The 24,056-nt window shown below is 43.3% G+C and overlaps 1 protein-coding gene across 12 annotated transcripts in view; it reads left to right on the top strand.

Moving 5' to 3' along the window:
• The window catches only part of PTPRT (protein tyrosine phosphatase receptor type T), a 1,155,533-nt gene that overhangs the window by 515,736 nt on the left and 615,741 nt on the right, over window positions 1-24,056 (top strand). For all 12 annotated transcript variants that reach the window (XM_025001262.2, XM_025001258.2, XM_025001261.2 and 9 more), the window contains exon 7: window positions 19,931-20,224. In XM_025001262.2, the coding sequence (XP_024857030.1) occupies window positions 19,931-20,224 (294 nt within the window). The remainder of the gene's footprint in view (window positions 1-19,930; window positions 20,225-24,056) is intronic.

The raw sequence follows: 24,056 nt of genomic DNA, 5'->3' as shown, positions 1-24,056 counted from the left end.
GCTTGGCACCGTGAGGGGTGGGAGAGCAGCACTGGCCACATTCCCCGGCTTGCAGGGACTATTGTTAGGGAGAAAGGCACAGACACGAATGAGCAGGACCACGCAGAGCGTAACGGGGCCACCGTGGCCTCCGTTTCCCACACATCAGTCTTTGCTGTGCCCCCGTCATGACTTCTTTTCCTCATCTGTTCTCTCGTTTGTTTGACACTCTTGCTTTTGAAAAAGACATACCTTCCTCGCTTTTTCAAATGAGATTTCGTATCACTGTAATAATCACTACATCACTATAATGAACTCAAGTCAGATAGGTTTTGGTTACAAGCAAAGTGCATTTTCAACTATTAAACTAGTTTATAGATACATGCGCCTTGGTGCGCACCTGTCTTCATCCCAGGGACCACACTGTGGAACATGTCAGGGAGGCTTTCTGAAGCAGCTGAGATGTTAGAAGGGCCTTGAAGGATGGAGCCCTTTGAGCAAGTGCATGATGACCAGGGATATTTCATGTATGAGCTGGGTGCCTCACTCCACAAGGCTTTTCTAGGGGCACAGAATAAGAGGTGACACATTGGCCCCTTAGGACTGTGCTTTTTACTGCTCTTAGGCTGTTGGCAAAGGAAATATGAGATTGGATTTCTCCACCATCACTTGCCTTTCCTACCTAGTTTTTGTGTGTGTGTGTGTGTGTGCATGCATTATCACTACATAATTGTGAGTTATTGGTTGGGTTAATCAATGCAGAGCTCTCTGTGAACGTTAGAACTCCTCTCTGGACCTTGAGCCTGGAGGAGACAGATGAGGAAGGCCATTCATTCATTTGTCTTTCATTCATTTAAGTGTTCATTCACTGCTAACCCCAGTGCTGGAATTACACCGATATACATGCAATATTGGAGCTTCCCTTGTAGCTCAGTTGGTAAAGAATCTGTCTGCAGTGCAGGAGACCTAGGTTCGATCCCTGGCTTGGGGAAATCCCCTGGAGAAGGAAATGGCAACCCACTCCAGTATCCTTGCCTGCCTGGAAAATCTCATGGACAGAGGAACCTGGTGGGCTGCATCCATGGGGTGGCAAAGAGTCGGGCATGACTGAACGACTAATACTTACTTACATGTAATGTTACTAAAGAACAGGGGGTGGTTGAAGGTCACTCTAGAGGCCATGCATATAATGAGTGTTCAGGAAGTATTTTGATGAATGAATGAATGGTGCAGCTCTGTGATTCTCAAACTTGGCTGCACGATGGAAATAACTGGGAAATTAAAAAAAAAAAATGATGCTTGGGCCTCATCCCAGAGATTTTGATTTCATTGGTGTAGGATGGAGACCTAAATGACAGGGGCTTTCAGACCTCTCCGTGTGATTCTAATGTGCAGCTAAGTTGTAAGCCGCTGTTGCAACGCCAAAGATCATTTTCGAGGAGCGTTGACATGTTGATGTACACACACTGCCTCATGTAAAACAGAGAGCTAGTGGGAGCTGCTGTATAACACAGGGAGCTCAGCTCAGTGCTCTGTGATGACCTAGAGGGCGGAATGCAGGGGAAGTGGGAAAGAGGCTCACGAGGGAGGAGATATATGTAGACACAGAGCTGTTTCATCTTGTTGTACAGCAGAAAGTAAAATAATATTGTGAAGCAACTATCTTCCAAATAAAAAAGTTTTTTTAAAGATGGAAAAAAAATACAGGGGTCCTTTAGTAAAAAAATAGTCCTTGGACCTGTGTGGGGAGTGGACTTAGACCCAGTCTGTTAGCCATTTAGGGTGAGCAGAGTTTGGCTTTCTCAAAGGACTCCTGTGGGCACAAGGCCCTGCAGAGTTTTAATAGCAATCTTCCCATTTCTTCAAGGGGCTCCATTTATGCTTCTCTCCTGCAAAGGAACTGGTTACTTTAGCTTCTGAATTGGCCTTGAGACCCCCTAGTGTTCCCACATCAGCCTTCTGGGCAGAACATCGATAGTTTGGGGTCAATCGTGAGTACATCCTGACTGTTGGGAAACCTCATTGGGGTTTCCAAGTAGGAACATATAATCAAAGGTACATTTCTTTTCTGTTAGGGGAATCAAAGGTAGGAGCGGAAATTCATGGGGCAATTTTAAAGAGGCCATAAAGGCCTTCAAGCTGTGAAGAGCTTGGTAGGAATGATGCCATTAGAGATCAATTTTTTTTTAAAAAAATGTTAATACCTTGGGAAAATTGCTACATTAAACCTGTTTGTCCTTTGGTATATGTGGCTTTAATCAGACTGCTTTCTTGATTAAGATCTAGATGAGGTTTCAGGCAAGATTTTTTAAAACTTTGTTATTACTTGTGTGTGTGTTTTTCCTCCATGAAGAATGGCGGCAATTTCACCAAGGCCATCAATGTGCCCCCTCGAATAGGCCGTGGTATATCTCCCGAGCAGGGCAAGCTTTCAAATTCACTCCTCATTTTATTACAACTATGACTACAAAGGTGAGTTTTAAACATGTCCTCCATTTTATATCACCCCATTAAGAAATAAAGAGGCAGATTTTAGGGCTAACTTTTATTAGCAAATGATACTCCCACTGCTAGAACATTTGAATTCATCGTTCCTTGGTCTAGACCCCTCTGTTCTACCCCACAAAAAACTCTTTTGTCCATCATCCATTCAGTTCCATTCATGCAAACATCCATCTGTATCTCGTTGACAATTCCTTCTTTATTTAAAGTAATGAGCAAATTAATGCTTTTATAGGTATCAGTATCATATAATATATGGAAGAAATATTTTGAATGGCCAGATGTTAATTCCCGTCTTTGCTTACCACTGCAAAATACAGTACTGGGCTTACCAAGTGTTCAAGTACATTTTAAAATACATTGAAAATGTCTCCTTTGAGGGCGTCCTTCCATAAAAGTAGGCTGCCTTCTTTTATTTTTATCTCAAATAGATATAGCTATGTCTCCCCCAGTCTTTTGCCTAGTTTGTGAGCTTCAACTTCAAAGGTAATACTGAAACTGATCTTAAAGAAGCTTCAGGCATATGTGTGTGTGTGTGTGTGCATTTTGATTGTGCCTCTTTATTATACTAACTCCTAGCCTTTTCAGTAACAAAACACTCTGGTGATGTTCCTCCACATGATTAGTTATCTGTGGGATATGTATGGTGCAGCAGTCACCTGTGACTACAGAGAAGCTTACCCCCAAATGCAGTGGCTTAAAACCACAAGCCTTTATTAACTCACGGGCATGGGCCCGAATCCTGATACAGCTTAACGGGGTGATTCTCCCTCGGGGTCTCTCGTAGGATGTAGTCCTCCTAAGGCTTGATGGATGGAGGGTCTGATCCCAGATGCCTGCACATGGCAGTCTTCAGAAGGTCCTGTGAAAAGACCACTTCCATGGCTATGGGCCTCAGAGTCTCAGTTAGTGGGTGGCCTCAGAGCCTCGTGAATTGTTGGCAAAAGGTATTATTTGTGATGCGTGATTCAACTAAGAAAACTCACAATGTGGCAGAAAGAGGAGGGGAGGGAGGGGTGGAGGAAAGAGGGGTGAGAGAGAGAGGGTAGGGGAAGGGAAGAGGAGCCAGGAGAAAAGGAGGAAAGGAGAGAGAAAAAAAGAGGGAGAGGGGGGAGGAAGAGAGAGAAAGGGGAGGAGAGAGGATAGATGAGACAGAAGAGAAAAAGAGGGAGGGAGGCGAGGAAGGAGGGAAGGGCAGGCAAGAATGGGAAAGGCCGTGGGGAGAGAGGAGAGGGAGAAGGAGGTGGACAGAGAGAGAAGGCATGCAGGATGGCAGTCTTTTTATGACCTAAACTCAGAAGTGCCATCATCACATCACCTTTACTAAACTGCTAGAAGTGAGCCAGGAGGGCTCGCCCACTCTCAGAGGGGCAGCGTTGACACACGGATGTGAATTCCAGGAGTCAGTCACCAGGGACCATTTTAGAGACTGGCTACAACCATTGTGGGCAGGTATGGGGGTGGGTGTCTTTAAGCATGGCCATGAAAGTGGTCATCTTTTGCAAATGTTCAGGATTTTCTTGCACAAGAAATACAGAGTTTTAGCTCTTTGCAGCTCTCCAGTAATAGAAGTCACATATTAAATAAATATCTCAGTCTCTCTTACCCTGTCCATATTGAGAGCCGTTTAATAGTGATCACTAATTGAATTCGGGGTCATGTTCCCGTCTTCTTCCCAGTTAAGCTCCATGAAGGGATTCTGAAGGACGGTGTTGTGTTGGATCCAGGCCTTCTAGATTGTTCTGAGTGTTGCTGGCTTACATCTTTTTGATGGTTCTGAGCATATGCTTCCTGTTTCCTGTTTTTAAGCAACTATCCGTCATCTTGATTGAAAACATGCTTTTAAAAATATTATACTTCTAAAAATTAAATGAAGAGTGCGACTAAAACTTTCAAAGCAAAGCAGACATATTTTTCAACATTTCTGTGTTGAAATGAGTAAACTTGTATGGCAGGAAATAGAGCCAAGGATAGTTTGTGTTTGTCAACCGAATGTTTGAGCCCAGTCCGGAATCTGCAATTATTTTTGAGCACTAATGACTTTGAATATAGTCAGAAGCAAAAAAAAAATTAACACAGGCTTGACATCACAGGCATGATTTATAACTGCAAACATTGATAAATTGAGCCTCACTGCAATTAAAATTTTTGCTTTGGGAAAGCTCATGTGAAGAAAATGAAAAGACAAGCTATAGAGGGGGAAAGCCTGCAAACCACCTGCATGACAAAGGACTAATCTCTAGAGTATATGAAGAATTCTTAAAACTCAACAGCAAGAAAATCCAGACAACCCGAAACAACAGTCCAGTGAGAAAATGGGCAAAAGTTATGATCAGATATCTTACTGAAGAGACTAGACTCATGGCAAAAAAGCACATGAAAATCTATCAGCCATTAGGGTAGAATAAATTAAAATGACAGTGAGATAACACTACACACTTATCAGGATGGCTAAAAAAATTATAACACCAAATTCTGGTGAAGAGGCAGAAAAACTGGATCACTTGATGATGGGAGCATAAAATGGTATAGCCACTCTGGGAAGTATTGTGACAGTCTGAAATCTCATATGCCCTAGGAACTGAATACTCCTTGACATTTATCCCAGAGAAAGGAAGAATTATACAAATCGGTATAATTATGATTGCTCATAGCAGCCCCATTCGTAGTAGCTAAAAACTGGAAACAGCCCAGACGTCCTCCAACAGGTAACTGGTTAAACAAGCTGTAGGACATCCACACCATAGAGCAACGCAGCTTAGAAGGAATGAACTGTTGATGCAGACAGCCTGAGTGATCTTCAGGGAATCACGCTTAGTGAGAGGAAGTCAAACCCCAAAGATGATATGGACAGGGAAGCCTGGCATGCTGCAGTCCATGGGGTTGCAAGGAGTTGGACGTGACCGAGTGACTAAACTGAACTGAAAGATGATAGATTGTCATTTTTGAAATGTCAGAATTTTAGAATGGGTTTGTGGTTCCCAGGGCTTAAGGGTGAGATGAAGGAGTGAGGATTTAGTATTTATTTTATATATCCCCGCATTTTGTTTGCTAATATAAGGTGTTCAGTTCAGTTCAGTCGCTCAGTTGTGTCCGACTCTTTGCGACCCCATGAACTGCAGCACGCCAGGCCTCCCTGTCCATTACCAATTCCCAGAGTTCACCCAGACTCACATCCATCGAGTCGGTGAGGACATCCAGCCATCTCATCCTCTGTCGTCCCCTTCTCTTCCTGCCCCTCAATCCCTCCCAGCATCAGAGTCTTTTCCAATGAGTCAACTCTTCGCATGAGGTGGCCAAAGTACTGGAGTTTCAGCTTTAGCATCATTCCTTCCAAAGAATACCCAGGGCTGATATAAGGTGCAGGATTTTTGTTTCTATGTTTATGAGAGAGATTAGCCTAAAAGTTTCTTTTCTTGTGATATGCTTGTAACCTCTTTGCATAATGCTTACCTTGGGCTTGTAAAATGAGTGTGGAACTACTTCTTCTCTTGGTATTCTATGAAAGAATGTGTCTCAAGGTGGTAGTTCCCTGAAACCTTTTCATGTGTGAAAAAGTTCAAGCTTATTTTACTGTCTATCTTCCAGTAGAATTCTTTCCCAGGAAGATGTTCCATCCAAAAGCCCTGTCACTTTGTAGATCCCCTTGAAAGTTGCTCTTTATTTCTTTGGACTCCCTGTGCCTATATTTGAGAAGTCCAGGAGTCCAGGTTTCCCTGGTGGCTCAGCTGGTAAAGAATCTGCCTGCCGTGTGGGAGATCTGGGTTTGATCCTTGGGTTGGGAAGATCCCCTGGAGAAGGGAACGGCTACCCACTCCAGTATTCTGGCCTGGAGAATTCCATGAACTGTATGGTCCATGGGGTTGCAAAGAGTTGAACAGGACCTTTGACTTCCACTTTCACATGATTAGGATGTTAGAAACATCTAGACCAGTGCTTGAAATTTGCCTTCTGCTCCTTGTCTCCTCTCTTCCCCACCTGATGCTTTACCTGGCACAGAAGTACCCAGCTGCAGGTGCCTGCGGTGGGCACCAGCATGAAGCCCTTAATCCTGTTCCCAGAATCCAGTGTCTACCTGGCTGAGCCAGAATTGTGGCTTCTGGGGATGGGGACAGTGGCCCATGGCCTGTTGGACTGTGCATTTTTCTGTTGTTTCAAAGTTCTTACCCCAAGAGCTGCTATTAAGTTCTGCTAAGTTTCTCTCCAGGCTGGATGTGGCAGAGTGCAGAGGGAGCCCGGGGGGATTTGGAAGAGGCTAATTTTTCAGTTCCTTAGCATAAAGGGGGTAATCATCTCTTAAACTCTCCCCACAAACTGAGCAGGCTGTTATGGATAAGCCTCTTAATCCATCTGGACACCCTTTCCTGACACTTCAGAGCAGTTGATACTTCTAGTCACTTCCAGCCATTTCAGCAGCTTAGAGACTAATTATGCATCTCCCCCTTGCACATAGGGATATGCCAAGGAGAGAAATTTGCAAAATGACAATATCTCCAAAGCCCCAGCCCCTTCGTTCTCTCGCTGTGCCTGGCAGTGTAGCAACTGATGAAGCTGCCTGGACTCCCATTGCCCTGAATCTCACATTTCTTCCCTTCGTCTCATCATCCCCTCTTCTTCTCTTTTCGCTTTTCTCAAGACATGTTCTGTTAAGCTGGCTGCCATGTTTCCCCCTGCCCCTGGTGCTTGCTGAGTGTGAGTTGCCTATCCTGGTGGGAAATGAGTGGCTTCCTCATGCGTGAAGCTGAAAATGATTTCATCGCATGTGCTACCAAGTACCCAGATGCTCAGAGTGGAGATCAGAGGAGAGTTGAAAGGCTAGATCCAATGGCTCATTAATGGAGAGGGCTATGGGGTGGGGAGAAGGACCAGCACAGGAGGTCAAGAGGGATGGGAGTATTAATAACTCATGCTTATTTAGGGTCTGTCTTGTTTCAGGCATTTACATTTAATCTTCACAAAGACCCAGTGAGATATGATCCGTTATACTGGTTTTACACGTGAAGAAACTGAGGCTCAGAGGAGTTCTGTAACTTACCCACAGTAATGCAATTAAGTAACAGAGGTTATAAGCCAACCTCTATCTGTTGAATCCAAAATTCTTGAATGTTCAATATATCATGCTGTCTTTTGTGAGCGAAAATGAATATAAACATGCAAAGGGATGGAGTGGTGAGCATTGAGCGTAGTGTGAAGAAGTCTGTAGTGCATTGGGGTGCTGGGCAGGGAAAGTGAAGTGGACACCCACTTATATGGACTGGGGGAGCACTGTGGAGGTCAGGGAGAGACTGTGGCCTCCCCCAGCCTGTTGACTCCTAGCCTTATACTGGTCCCATCTTCCCTTGCCCCTTAGATCCATTCCGTGACCAAAGTGAAAGTGAAGTCGCTCAGTCATGTCCAACTCTTTGTGATCCCATGGACGGTAGCCTACCAGGCTCCTCTGTCCATGGGATTTTCCAGGCAATAGTACTGGAGTGGATTGCCATTTCCTTCTCCAGGGGATCTTCCCGACCCAGAGATTGAACCCAGGTCTCCCGCATTGTAGACAGACACTTAACCATCTGAGCCACCAGGAAATCTAACTCTAGTCTGACTCTGCCTATCCAACCCCATGGTCCTCATCTTGGCCCAGACCTCCATCCTCATCTGCTCTCGGTAATGGACACAACTTCCCACTGACTCTAGTCTCTCTTCTTCAGACCCGTTCAGCCAGCACTCAAGAGGAGTGTCCAAAGAGACCTTGTGTCTGTGTTACACCACCACTTTCAAAGCCTCAGGCTCCTCAGGAAGCCCTTCCTGGTCTGGTCCCCACTGACCTCTCAGATCACCTTGCTGCTGTTCCCCGACTCTCATCTGTGTTGCGGAGGATGTATCCCAGTCTCTTCTCATCTCGGGGAAGGCTCCCTTCTCCCCAAGTGCCTGTCAGACTCTCCCATCATTTCATGTCATGACTGGACTCCTCCAGGAAGCCTTCCCTCACCTGCTTCATCTGATCCACTCCTTGTGTTAGTTTTCTTGGGCTGCTGTAACTGACAACCACAAACTTATTTAGCAGCTTAAAAAAAAAAAAAAAAAAAGCCCACATAGTTACTGTCTTAAAGATAAGGAAGCTAAAATGGGTCAACAGGGTTGCATTTCCTTTGGCTCTAGGGGAGACTTTTTCCCTCGCCTTTGCCATTTCTAGAGACCACCTTCGTTCTTTGCCTCATGGTCCTTCCTCCGTGTTCAGCTGTGCAGCCTCTTTCAGTTTCTGTCTGAGTCTGTTTCTTCTGTCTTCTTATTTCACATATAAAGCTCTTTGTGATTACATCAGGCCTGTCTGGCTATTCCAAGATCCTCTCCCCACTCAAAATCTTTAACTCGATCACATCCTCAAAGGCAATTCTACCATGTAAAATACTGGAGATTAAGACTCCTCCCTAGCATACAGAAGTGTGGATTTGGATGTCTTTGGAACTCAGAGGTCCAAATAGGCGAAGGCACAAGTTTCCTCCACCCTGTTCTCCATAGGTGGGCTGTTGAGCAAAGGGTGGCAGTATGCATACCCTGAACTGCTCTAGAACGAGAAGCTTCTGCAGTGTGGTCTCTGATTCTGAAGACGTAGAGTCCAGGCTCTCCTAGGCCCCTCTCTGGGGGAGATAGACTCTCGAGTCATACTTTCTTAGGACTCTTGATTAGCAGGCAAGGACAGAAAAGGCCCTTCTAGAGTGATGATTCGGCTCTTAATTTTGGAACGTGGCCCAGCAAAGAGTCCTCTCAAAAATGTCAAGTCTGCGGTGGGGACAGTGGAGCCAGGAACAGACCGAGTGTCGAGTGTTGCAGATCACAAACTCTCTCCTGGTGCTAAGTCATTACTGAATTATGCATTTTTAAATGAATTCATTGGCTGCAGCACGGCCGTGTGAAGTAGACTGAGGCTGAGCTCATAAATGTCCTTACTTGTGGAAGAGCTGGCAGGAGTACACACTGAGAGGACTGTGGCCCCTTTTCATCCTGACACAGCGAGGGGAATGCCTTTAATGGGATCTTTGTGTCTCTCTGTGGGGGGTGCGAAATGGGGGCACCAGCTGTTTCCCACCGACTGCTGACTGACTCCATGGACTCCTGGCTGGGAGGAGGAAGATAATAGTAGCTAACACAGCATACTTGTTATGTGCTAGGACTGTTCCAAGGGTATTGAATGCAATACCTTACCTAATCTTCATAGCACCCTCCATGGGGGAGGTATTATTATTGCCCCCACTTTACAGATGAGGAAACTGAGGCACAGAGAGGTTAAGTAACTTGCCCTAGCTTTTGTAATATTTAAAAATATATATATTTATTTATTTTAAATGGAGGATAATTACTTCACAATATTGCGATGGTTTTTGCCAAACATCAACATGAATCGGCCATAGGCATACATGTGTCCCCTCCCCACCCCACCCCCCAGGTTGTCACAGAGCACTGACTTTGGGTTCCCTGTGTCATGCATCAAACTCACACTTGTTATCTATTTTACATATGGTAATGTATATGTTTCAGTGCTATAATAAACACATGAAAAAATGCTCAATATCACTCATTATTCAATTCAGTTCAGTTCAGTCGCTCAGTTGTGTCGGACTCTTTGTGACCCCATGAATTGCAGCACGCCAGGCCTCCCTGTCCATCACCAACTCCCAGAGTTCACTCAGACTCACGTCCATCGAGTCAGTGATGCCATCCAGCCATCTCATCCTCTGTCGTCCCCTTCTCCTCCTGCCCCCAATCCCTCCCAGCATCATTATTAGATAAATGCAAATCAAAACCGCAGTCAGGTATTATCTCACACCGGTCAGAACAGCCATCATCACAAAGCCTACAAACAATAAATGCTGGAGAGGGTGTGGAGAAAAGGGAACCCGCTTCAACAATGTTGGTAGGAATGCAAACTGATACAACCACTGTGGAGAACAGTGTGGAGATTCCTTTAAAAACTAGGAATAAAACTGTCATAATATCTTAACTGGAATTTCTCCAAACTGAGAATATCCTGAGACAGGGGTTTGCAAATAGTTTATTTGGAATTTGAAGGGAACACTGGTTGAGTGGAGGGGAATTGAGACAGGAAAAGAAGGAAGGCACTAACCTAGTATGTCCAGTGACCTCATCAGAAAAGGGAAATTTGGGCAGAGAGACACAGACAGAGGGGGAAGGCCGTGTAAAGACAGAGGCAGAGCTGGAGGGATGCGTCTCCAAGCCAAAGAAGATCAAGATCAAACACTAGAATCAAAGTGCCAGAGAGGCTTCCCCGGAGCCTTTGGAGGGAGCAGGTCGCCTTTGACACCCTGGTGTCAGACTTCTCAGCTCTAGAACTGGGAGGCTATACATGTTTTAAGCCTCCTAGTTTGTGGTGTCTAGCTGCAGAAGTCCTAGGAAATCAGGATTTGTCCTTGGCTACAGGGAAGTTGCTTGACTGAGGGGCAGTGCCTGCACCCCTAAACAGCCCATATCCAATTAATAACACAGGGAGACAAAAGGTTGCCCCCCTTGCCTCAGTGAGGAGCCATGAAGTGGTGCATTTTCTGCTCCAGAGCACCTCTGGGATGAGGATAGCCTAATCTTTAGACAAAATCACATCCTGGCTCCCTAGTCCACCTTCTTCTGAGAACTTTCCTCCAGTTGGTCTCTGCACAAAATCCTTGTCTCCAGCTCTGCTCCTGGGACCCTGGGCTAAGACATCCTGCAGCACAGAGCACACAGCTGGACGGTGTCCCAGGGGACAGCTCGCTCTTCCTTTTTTCTCACAGAAGTCAGTTCATATTTTTATCTGAAGAACCAGCACTTGTTGCATTTTATTTTTCATTTACCTATACTTAATTTACAATGATGCATTAGTTTCAGATGTACAGCAAAGTGATTCAGTTATACACACACACATATTATTTTTTAATGGATCATTTAATATGATACCATTTTGTTTTATTTTATTATTTTTTTCACTTTTTGGCCACACTACATGGAATGTGGGATCTTAATTCTCTGACCAGGGATCGAAACCCACACCCCCTGCATTGGAAGCATAAAATCTTAATCGCTGGCCCACCAGGGAAGTCCCTATATACATATATCTATGTGTGTGTGTATTCTTTTTCAGATCCTTTTCTCTTATAGGTCATTATTAATACAAAATATTAAGTAGAGTTCACTGTGTTGTACATAAGTTCCTTGTTGGTTATCTATTTTATGTATAGTAGTACATCTATGTTAACCTCAGTCTCTTAATTTATCCCTCCTTCCTCTTTAGTAGCCATGTGTGTGTTTTCTATGTCTGTGGGTCTACTTCTGTGTTATATATAAATTCGTTTGTTTTTAAAAAAAAGAGAGCTCACTTAAAAAATTAATGATATTTGGCACAACTAATACAATTATGTAAAGTTTAAAAATAAAATAAAATTTTAAAAAATTAATATATTTATTTTAATTGGAGGCTAATTACTTTGCAATATTGTGGTGGTTTTTGCCATCCATTGACATGAATCAGACAAGAAAAGTGAGATGATAGGGAAGAATGTTCCAGCAGAGGGACCAGCACAGGCAGAAACACCTCCCACGACCTCTGTATCACTTGTGAGGGGAGCTCAGTAGTCAGGGAACCTGGAGAGGTTGGGAGAGGCCAGCTCTTGGAAGCCTGGTGTGACATTCTGGTGGACAGCAAGTGGAGAAAGACTGTGGTCTGTATTTCAAAGTACTTTCTCACCGTTAAAACTCTTCACTACTTGTGTGAACACCGTAGACTCTGCTCCTTATCTCTGGAGATAAGCTTCAAGCTGAGTCTTAGCTCATGTTAGGGATTTCTGCATCTGGCAGTTAGGGCTAATGTCATTCCATGTATCTTCCATATCTGTGGTTCTGAGATAGTTGACTATGATTGCTGCCAGGTTAACAAAGTACTGACTGGCTAGTTACCAGATCTGGCTTCTTCTCACCAAAACCACTTCTCTATGACCTTGAAAGATACATCATTTCATCCTCCTTAACTGTGGGGATCCTGGTCACAATAGACAGTATAATATAGTGATTACAAGCCCTGCTCTGGGATCTCCCTAGGTTTGAAACTTGGTTCCTTTTCTTACTTGTGATTGTGAGCCATTAACCTCCTTAAGCTTTAGGGTTTTTAAAATTAGTTTATAAAATGGGATTGCTACTATCCCTTGCCTGAAGAATGTGCCAGGATTAAATAAGATGATGCATATAAAGTTCTTAGCACAGTGCCTGGCACACGGTGGATCCTAAGTGCTCACTTTTACTCTGCTGAACTCACAGGCTGTGGATCTGAAATATAAGCACGCTTTTTATATTAACACTTACAGCACAAAGAGGGTTGGTGCAGCATTGAGGACAGGGGGCAGGCTTTGGAAAGGCCTGGGTTTGCACATAGTTCTGCTCATTCACTGTGTGAGAGGAGGAAGGTTATCTAAAGTAGCTAAGCCTTGGTCTCCTCACGTGTAAGATGTGTGCTTTGTGGGGCACCAGAGGAAAATGAATGAGGAAACAGGTAGAGCATTGTAAAATATTAGTTGCTGTGATTAGGGGTTGGGGGCAGGAGGAGAAGGGGAAGACGGAGAATGAGATGGCTGGATGGCATCACTGACTTGATGGATGTGAGTCTCAGTGAACTCTGGGAGTTGGTGATGGACAGGGAGGCCTGGCGTGCTGCGATTCATGGGGTCACAAAGAGTCGGACACGACTGAGCGACTGATCTGATCTGATCTGATCTGATGATTAGGGGACTTTCAGAAGTGAAGTCTCAACTTATAGTGTAGGTGTCTGAGCCATGCCGAAAGCAGCCATGGTTTCTCCTTATTAGGAGCTATGGGGGAAGAACTGGCTTGGCAAAGGGACACGGATGTGGTTCTTGATTCTTGTTACCTGTCGTCTGGGCAAATGAGAGGGGAGACTGACAAATACTCCTGGTGGTGGAGAGCACAGAATCCCAACAGAGGTCCCACTGGTTAGAGAAGTTCAACATTTAAGAACACTTATTTAATATGCTTATCTTTGGAATAAACACCCAATTCAGGTTTATTAGAGGACATTTGCAGAGACACACGAAAAAGAAAACAGTACTCATTTCCCCACAATCCTAAGGAAAAACCAACATTTGGTGTATTTCTACCTAGACATTTTAATAGGCGTGTTGGTGGGATTTTTTTGTTTGTTTGTTTTCCTTTAATTTAGTTAAAATTGGGCTTTTGTACCTTTGGAGAGTCTTATCTAAGGAGAAACTGTTCCATGGAAATTTTTCATGTCCAGTTTCAGAATAATTGCCAGAGTAAGGGTTAACCATTCACCGTGCAATTGCTTACATTTAAGCACAATCTAAATGCCATTGGGATTTCTGTCTTTTTTAAAACTTTGGGTTTTATCTTGGTTTGGCCTGGCATGAGGCAGGGATTCCCTTCTAGACTCTTACCTGAGAAACAAGAGTCTTGCGTTAGTAATCATCCCATGAGACTGATCCTTTTACTGTCCCAGTTTCTCCATCTCAGAGCTCATGATTTCAGTTCACCCTAGTGTGGACTGGGATCTATCATCAAGTTATATAGATAGTACATCTTCCTGCATTTTTCAGAATCTAAACTTGTCTATCTATTGGCTTTGCCAATGTACCACAACTTAGTTGTCTATAAACATCTTGAGATATGAAATATCCTCTTAAAGTCTTGTGTGTATTATACTGTTGTGAGTGGCATGCAGACCCCCTCAGTACGACTTCTTGGCTGCAATCCTGGTTCTTTAGATTACTAACCATTTGATGTTGGGCACGTTACTTAATCTGCATCTCTTTCTTCTGCTCAGAAAAATGTGAATCATAATATTATCTATCCCTAGAGTTGCTGTGAAGATTAAATGAGTTAATACTTTAAGGCACTAAAGCAGTGACCGGTTCATCAAAACGGTGCATCATTTGTTAGCTGCCGCTGCTGTCGTTTGCAGTTACTATTGCTATTATCACCTTCTCTTATATTCCTGTGTTTCAAACTGAAATGATGAAGTATGGGAACTGATTTTTCAGTCTTTTTGTTTTGCATTGATGAAGATCTATTTTTGTCTAGATGCTTGTGGGACTTTTTCTTTAGTCTGGTATTTCAAAATATTGCCAGTATGTTCTTAAGTTTGAGTCTCATCATTGATTATTCCTACAACCCGCTGTGCTCTTCGTAGTCTGCAAATTCAGACTTTCATTTAGTTCAAAAATTTTTTCTTTAGCTACGTCTTTGATTATTGTTCTGTTCCAGGCATTTGATGTCTTCTCCCAGACGTATTCAGTTCTTAGCTTGGATGCCCATCCACTGTTCTCTATAACACTTTCTTTCTTTCTCTTTGTCTTGCCACCCCAACCTCTTATTTTGGGAAAACTTATCCAATATTTTCTCTGTCCATTTAAACAAGTCATTAAATATTTATCGCACATTGGCCATAAGTTAAGGTTAGACACAAAGACTAATTCTAGTTGACATCCACTGCTAGATTGGATGCTATATCTACTTATTCTGCTTTCTACTTGGGGACCTCATGGGCCAGAGATGCATGAGGTGGTGCAGTCTACTGCTGGCAACATAGTCAGGGTAGAGTCGGTAAACATATTCACATAGAACCCTATGGTCCTTGGGAAAAAAATCAGATATTTTTATACTTTGAACCATCTTTCGTGCTAAAGATGAAAATATTGAGAACCCCCAAGACTGGGTGGTGTGTCCAGGGTCACACAGCTAACTAGACGTGGAGGACAAAGACTCAGGCCCTGGCCCCAAACTAGATTTTCTTCTCCTCTTCAATCTTCTGTGCTGTATTTGATATAAGAGCCTTGCATGCTGATTGGTAGAAAAGCTAGCCAGCATGAAGCTTTTTCAATATCTACTGTGTGCCTAGCCTTGCGGTCTACATGACTGAGGCGTTATGAAGCAGAATTGAAAAGAAAAATGGGCGTGGTTTGGCTCAAAGCAAAAGAAACAATATTCTAGTTGGGAAAAACGGCATGTGTGCAAGTGTGGATATGGCAGTGATTAAAAAATAGTCTCCGGGTACACGTGGCATGTTGGCGGGTGGGGCAGACTAGGGCGTTCCTGTGGAATGCTTCTCATATGCTTCAGTAAATGCTGTGCAAATAGAAAGGTGATCAGGAGGGAGGCAGAGGGTGATAGTGTCAGAAAGCAGTTTATGTTCACCTTAAACATACCTAAGAGCTCACTTCAATCTTAGTAGCATTCAGTTTTTCTCAAAATATTTGATTTCTGTCTGGATCAGACAATACACAAGCACAAACTTGCTCTCCAGCTATTTGAAGCACTTTTGCTCTCTGTAGGAATTTCTGGGGAGTCAAACTGTTACAAGTGCTCACAGCAGGAAAGAGAAAGACAGAATTGGTCTGGAGATTGCTGCCTGAGGATGAAGCAGAATTGCATTAAGGGGTCACTTCACCACCAACCTGTTGAAGGAGAGCCTTGACCGGTCGGGGGCAATTGCTGCCCAGGCCTCAGGGATGATGGCTCCTAGGGTTCCTGTTCTCAAAGTTCTTTGATTCCTGGTTGGAGGGAGGTCAGTACCATCTCCCAACCCAGATCTCATCTTCCTGAAAACCAGGCTCCCTCCCTCTTGATTTTGTTCCAACCTTTGTCAGCAAGGAGTACCATCAAATGTCAAACACTTCCTCCTGGCTTTGCACAGTTGATGGTGAGGGGCCAGGTATAGAGAGGTATTAGTCATTTCATATGTGAAAAGACTCATGAAAACACCAATAACAGAGGCCTCATGGACACTGAATCTGCTGGCACCTTGATCTTGGACTTCTCGGCCTCCAGAACTGTGGGACATAAATGTGGTTTAAGCCACCCAATCTGTGGCATTTTGTTATAGCAGCCCAAACACCTAAGACAGCCTCTGTGGAAGATTTCTACATATAACATTAAGTGGGCAGAGTCATGTTTTTTTCCTTTAAATATTTTAGCCCAGCTGTTGAATCTATGAATGTGTTGGGTGGGTCATAGTCATGGGAACCTAGACATTTGCTGTGCTTGGTCTGGTGGAAATCTTAGCATATTTATATTCACCATATATTTGGGAGCCTGGAAGCACTAGATCTGTGACCCCTACATCAAGTTCCATTTTCTTACATGGTAGTGCTCCCAGGCTTTAGCTCCTGCAACAAAGGGTGGCTTCAGGGTTCCTGAGAAGTGTCAGCTCTTGGGGGCATGTGGGCTGTCAGGAGAATCTCTGTGGATTTCTTTTATTCTCAGCATAGAATCTTTAAGAATTCATGCAAGGTCTTCAAAAAGGTTCATGAATTCCTGAAATGATGTACAAAACTCTAGGTAGTATGCTTATGTACATTTTCCTGAGGAGAAGAGTCTAGAATTTCTCACATTTCCATAGCATCCTGCATATCCGCCAAAGTTAAAGATGACTCGTATAGACTTCTTTTAATGATCTTTCTGGTTATCTGCTTCAGCATCTCCAGTATAGGAGGAGAAAACCATAGACAGAAATGCTACCTGGGCCCTGAGTTCTCAAGCTCTCTACACCTTCTAGCTTCATGGGCTCTTTCTAGTTCTTGGTTTCCTTTCTGCTGACTCTGGTGGTTGAATAAGATGGCTTCATAGAATTCTTGCCGTGTCTGGCTGAATAGCTCATCTCAGAGAGGAAAACTGAAACAAGCACAATCTTTCTGTGCATTATTTAAAAAGGCAAGTACCTACCAAAAAAAAAAAAAAATCATTCCTCCCTTTTTTTCTCTTTGATCCACGAGTTCATGTGCCTTCTAAAGAATGCCAATTATAAATCAATAAATTAATAAAAACCGAAAGAACAAAAGAATAATCTGATGGCTTCTTGGGATCAGGTACAGGAAACACTGGGATGTAGTTTGTGATATATTCTTGAGTGATCACAGGGAAGGACAAGCCTGCATATGGACATGTACACTAGTGTGACATTTGAGATGGACACATTTATATCCTTGAGGGAATGTTTGTTACTATACTTGCACCTACCATCAGAAATACATGAAAAGAGACTAAGCATTTGGAGAGACTGATACTTGATTTTCTTTCTGATGGTCAGCAATTTACTGCTAATGCCTAAAGCAGGAGAGTAGAAACTAGGGTGGAAAGTCCATGGAAGAGAACTTATTGTAACCACTTGTTCAAGCCTTAAAGTATTGAAGTCTGCTGGTCTTAATTCTGTCCAGGGCCTGTATGTGAATAATTTTACTAAGGAATTGGGCAGCGTCATCACATAGCTACAAAAATATCACCTTTGGGGCCTCATTGGAGACTGATGGGAACTCTGGAGAGTAGATAATGGTGATCAAAGGGTCTATATATTTAAAATGCACAAAGGATGAGCCCAGAAATTATGTGCTTGCCAACTTAACTTCTCTACCTGGAACAAATTATCCAAAAATCAATTTGCAAACACCTTTGAGATAACAAGGCATTGAGTAATAACCTCCATGGGTTTGTAAAGAAAAGCATCTAGCTGGACTAATCTGCTTAATTTCCTCCTCTGACCAAATGGCAGGTTATAATAGTAGCAATTTGAACTTGTCCCTGAAGATCTGCTTCAAGTCATACTGAGAAAATATTGTCCATCTTTGCTTCATAGTGATTGTTCTTTTTCTGGAGAATTTTTGTTGCTAGATAATTAATTAGAAAACACTGAATGGGACCTCTCTTCCCAAAGCTCCCACTTGAGTTCCAAACTGAAACTGATACCTGCCTTAGTAGCCCAGAGGCCCTCCAAAAGTTCTTGAATGTAGCTTTGGTGTACTGCATCCCAAATGCCTTCCCCACCCTTACTTCCTAGTTCTACACCAAGAATTACTAACTTATTCATACCCTTGGATACATAACCCACTTCCTGAAAGTTGGTCCTAAGAAAATATAAGACAAGAAGGACTGGAATCATTTGCACAAAGATGTTTGTTGCAGCATTATTTACCTTTGCAAAACTTGAAACTACTCATGTGCCCCGTAATCAGAGCATAATTATTGTAATTACCTGATGCACTGTCCTATCACTACTAAAGACAGTGATGTTAAAATCCACATTGTATATAAGCAAAGTCCTTTGGTTGTAATAAATGAGGGGAGAAAAGCAAATCTTCTTTGAGTCTATGTGTTACTGTAACTACACACAAAAATGATTTAAGTATATGAATAGAAATTGGAATGGAACATGAAGATATAAAAATGGCAATTATATTGGGTGGTAAGGAAGGGGGATTGTTTTCTCTTTCTAATCTCTTCTTTATTGTTGTTCCACTGCTGATTTTTGCTACAAATAAAAATAAATATACCCACACTGGTTTGTAGACAATGGGTATGGAGAGATAAACAGCCTTCCAAAGGGAGAGCTGGTGTTGGAAGGCAAGCTGATGTGGGTTCCCTTTTGCCTTACCTGCTCCACTCTCTTTGTTAAGTGATATGATCACTTGGGTTCTCAGGTTTTTAATCCATCAAAATGGAAGTGCTAATATCCCAAGAATGGCAGTAATAATGCAAGTGAAATTTTCTGGTAAATAAGTATAAAGCAATTGTTAATTTCTGCAGCTTTGCCAGCAAGCTAAAAATTGCCAGGGAGAGGCCACCGTTAGTGCCTGTTGAAATTCTAGTCTATTTAGCTGAAGTTATAGAACTCAGTAGAAGAGAGGTAGCAACACATAGGAGATCCAAAATAGCTCAGCCCGGCTTTTCCCTTGACCCCTGATTTCCCACTGGCATCACTGTGATCATGACCCTCTCTCTGTGGAGGAAGTTATTAGAGTTGTGGAAGAAGCTGAACCCCCATTATGCCATCATCCTTTTGCTAATTCAGCTCCTACGACCATTCCACAGATCATCCACTAACAATCTGTGTGTTCCTATAAAAGAAGTGTTTGTAAACCCCTGACTCCCATGGGTTTTGAACCAAACTCTGACTTAGTAAAGGCTGGTTCTCATTTGAGGATAGAAAACAGAATATTAACCCAGGCAGCTTCGCTGTGTTCAGGAAAAATCTTTTCCTCACAATGACCTTCTTTATTTCCTTTCTTTAAATGAAGGTGTTTTGATGAAAGTGTTAGTCGTTCAGTTGTGTCTGACTTTTTGTGAGCCCATAGACTGTAGCTCACCAGTCTCCTCTGTCCATGGAGTTCTCCAGGCAGAAATACTGGAGTGGGTTGCCATTCTCTTCTCCAACCCAGGGATCAAACCTGGGTCTCCTGCATTGCTGGCAGATTCTTTATCATCTGAGCCACCAGGGAAGATTGAATATAGTTACTGAAGAAACATTGATTCAGGTATTTACATACAATTAGTTCATTAACTTAATTGATTTTAGGCTATTTTCTATGGCTGTATGGAATTCTGCCCTTTGTCCTCACGTTTGAAGTCTGTTCTGTAAACCATTTGGGTCTGACATCCTTTGCTGATTCCTGTCTTTCAGAGCCTCCCACGCCCATCGCCCCTCCGGAGCTGCTGGCCGTGGGGGCCACCTACCTGTGGATCAAGCCAAATGCCAACTCCATCATTGGAGATGGCCCCATCATCCTGAAGGAGGTGGAGTACCGCACGACCACAGGCACCTGGGCGGAGACCCACATCGTCGACTCTCCCAACTATAAGCTGTGGCATCTGGACCCCGATGTGGAGTATGAGATCCGAGTGCTGCTCACACGACCAGGGGAAGGGGGCACGGGACCACCAGGGCCTCCCCTCACCACCAGAACCAAGTGTGCAGGTAGGACCCTTCTTCCTGACTGTTTTGAGATGTTGTGCAGTTGCTGTGAGTGATGCTCCTCTTGAAGTTGTGACAGTCATTCCTCGACTTCTTTGATATGAGTGTGCATCCTGTTGGGGTAATAAGCAGTATTTGGTCTTGCCTTTGAGGTTCTGGAGGCATCTCTGGGGCCCTCCTGGCTTACCCTGTGAGTCTAAGAATCACCTAACTCTGGCTCTAGTTTAGCCTCTCTAGTCCTGGAGAGTTTCCTGGATCGGACAGTATTTCCTGGGACACTGGTTCTTTCTCCCCAAATACTCCTGGGACCTTTGGAGTATGTGCGGCTTCCTACTGCTGACAGCACCTCTGAGGACTCTTGGTTCTGAGTCTTTGAGGGGTCCTGATCTTGTTTCTTTGAGGGCTCCTGGCTGTGTCCCTGAAGGGTCCAGCTCCGGTTGTATCTCTGGAGGCTCCTGGCTCTGACTATGTGACCTGAGGCTTCACTTGGTCTATGTCTCTGAGTGCTTCTGATTCATCTTGCATATCCTGTGTCTTTCTGATTTTAGTTTTCTCCCTGGGCTGGGCTTGTGACCCGAGTGAGCTCTTGGTTTTAACGATGTCCTTGAGAGCTCCTAGTCCTAGTTCAGCCTCTGAGGTGCTCCTGGTGCCTTCTGGCTCTGAAAGCATCTCTCAGTGGATTCTGAAAATGCCTTCATCCCTCAGAGCCTCCTGCCTCTGTGTCCCTTGGGGGCTAGACTCTACTAGGAGTCTGGGTTGGGATGGTCTGTCCAGAGGTCCTCTGAATTCTAAATCCCTACAGGCTCCTGGCTCAATGTTTCCTTCAGCCAGGCTCTGACAGTTTGTCTGAAGTTCCTGGTGATGCTAAAGAGTTTGCTGACTAGAACTGTGTCTGAGGGTGTTCTTTGTATCCAACTGTATCCCCAAGAATCTAGGCTTCTGTGATGTTACTAATAAGGGGAGCTAGCTAGGATTATACCCCTGATTTGTACCCTTAGATGTCTGACTTCGAATGCAACTCAAGAAATTAAAAGGACTTAGTGTTAATGTGGGATTTTTTTGTGTTTGTTTTTGCAAATCACATTATTTATTTTATTTTTAAGTAACCATTCGATGTAAGTACTTTTATCTCATATATAAATGAAAGAATTGAGACAACATTTTTAAACGTTTTATCCAAAGTCATACAATTAGCCAGGAGCACACTCAGGGTTTGCACTAAGGTTTTCTGACTCAAATGCCGCTGATCATTGGTCACACATTGGTAAATACATAGAGAGAGCTGTGTGCCATCAGTTTGGTATATAGGGCTGGAGGTGCTCCAGTGACCAGTGATGTGGCAACATGAGCCATTGACCTCTGAGGGGGAAAGAATCCCTTCTGCCTTCTGGGTGGGGAGTGAAGGACCCATCAGAACAGTCATTTCCATGGAACAAAAAGAAAAATAAAACAGTTAGGCTATAGTAAAACATAATGTGTGCCTAAAAATCACTGCACTGTTCAAAGTTACACAATAAAAGCTTCCAGGTTCATGGAGAAAAGTGGGACAGGGTCACATCTTTCATTAGTGACATTCCCATAAGAGAGCAACCTAGTAAAAATGGCACAGCTGTACTTACACATGTTGATCTGTATACATGTGTACAGTCGTACAACTGTGATACAAATGGGGCATTACTTTGAAACATCCTGAAGTTTGCTTGTGGAAGTGGGTGTCAGAAAGGCCACAGTCCATGAGCTACTGGAAGGTGGTGGAGGAGGACTGTCTGAAAGTGGTGGTGAGTTGATCCACGTGTGGATCAACATGGCTTGTAACACACACAGTGAACAGAGGGAGCAGGGAGATACTAGAGGCAGGTGGGTCTGGTGTGTTCCTACGTGGTTCAGTCCAGCTGAGAGCAGTTTTCTGCTCTACTAGTGTTTCTGTGTGAAGCATCACACATAGCCAATGTGAAATTCATGTTATACTCACATTGTTCCCTAATGTGTCAATCATGTTGGAGAACATTTGCATTTTGGAAACAAGTGTTATAGTAGAATTGACTGTAACCACTTTAGTGCCTCTTGGTCCCCTGGAGAAGGGTATGGCAACCCGCTCCAGTATTCTTGCCTGGAAGATCCCATGGACAGAGGAGCCTGGCAGGCTACAGTTCATAGGGCTGCAAAGAGTCCAATGTGGCTGAAGCAATTGAGCAGCAGCAGCAGTGCCTCTTGGTAAAGCACGTAACCCAAAGTTGGTGAGTATTTCTATTGCTTGGGAATATTCCTTTGAGTGTTATTGAACCACCGTGATGAGTGGACACGCCATTTTCTTGATTGGTTTCAAAAACCAATCGTTGGTAGAATTCTTCATTGAAACCTGATTATAAAACTTACTACTTAAAAAAGACATAAGGATATGTTATTAAACCAGGTAATGCCTTATCTCAGCTTTGCAATTCAGTATTCATCCATAAAAATAATTGATTTGCTCCTGCCAATGAGACTTTTCTCTTTCCACAGGGTTTCCAGAGGTTTTGATCTTTATAAATGATATTCAGAGTACTTTAGCAGCCCCCGTGGACTTATTTGCTGATGATCATATAATACATTTTGAAATTCAATTGCAAGATGATCATCTCAATAAAAATTTACAATCTATTGCAAACTGTTGCCACGGCTGTGTAATGGATTTTACATGTTGAAAACACAATTGTCTGACTATCACTATAAAAATTATGAGTTGAAAACACTGTTTGTGGTTTTATATTTCAAAAATGTTGGTGTTTAAGTAAGTTATGCCTAAAATCTTGAATAACCCACGTCTTACAAAATGTGTCATCAAAAAGGTAATCTTCTTTTTCACAATTGCTGCTGCTAGTAGAATGTTCTTTGCCTCATAATTAATTTTTAAAAGAATTCTAGGGCTGATAGCCATTTGTAGGACTGCTTATTGGGGTTGGTAGTCTGAGCTTTTTTCCTCCCTTTCTCTCTTCTATTATTAATCACACTGGAAATGTACTCATTATTTTACAAAACAGAAAATGAGAGAATGTGGAGTGTGGAAGGTATAATTTCTACCCAGAGGAATTTACAGACTGGGTTAAGATTCAAACAAAACAGCAAAAAGGGTAAAACATAAAGTCTGGTATCGAAATAGCAAACTTTGTGGAGAAAAACAAGTTTGATGTGGAAAGAGCAATGCTGTTACATTGATCTAGAGTAGTGGTTTTCAAAGTTTTGTCCCTTGACCCACATCATTGGCATTGCCAGGGGACTTGTTAGGGATGCAAATTCTCAGGCTGTGTCCTCTGACCTAGTGAATCAGAAATTCTGGGGCTGGAGCCCAGAGATCTGTGCTGTAAGGAGCTCTTTGAGTGGTGCTATTGCACGCCCACATGTAAGAACCACTGATACAGTGACACACTCAGATACCACTTTGGTAGTACAGCCATCGTATTGTTTGATCCTTGAGGCAATTCTCAGAGGTAGATGGACAAATACTGAAGCACAGAATCATCAGACAAAACTTACAGATCAATTATGTTCTTATAGCTAAATCTCTTGACCTAAGGAACTGCCCATCAGATGGTTGGATGGAGGTTCCTCTGCACATGTGGGTGAGACTGAGTAATAAAGAGACTGGTAACAATGGAGACAAGCTGAGCATGAATGACCACCATGCACAGCCGCTATAGTCTTGCTCATCACATGTCTACTGAATCCCTTCCATGTGCCAAACTCAGTGCTAGGTACTAGAGGCAGCGGCTCGCAACTGGAAGCCACAAGCTCAGGTATCGAGAAGATGCCAGGGACCCAATTCAGCAAGGGCAGGTAGTGGTGTATTCTGGTTCTG

This window comes from Bos taurus, chromosome 13, assembly GCF_002263795.3.
Source record: "Bos taurus isolate L1 Dominette 01449 registration number 42190680 breed Hereford chromosome 13, ARS-UCD2.0, whole genome shotgun sequence".
NCBI lineage: Eukaryota > Metazoa > Chordata > Mammalia > Artiodactyla > Bovidae > Bos > Bos taurus.
The sequence above is the reverse complement of the archived record's forward strand: the minus strand, read 5'-3'. Positions and strand labels throughout refer to the sequence as shown.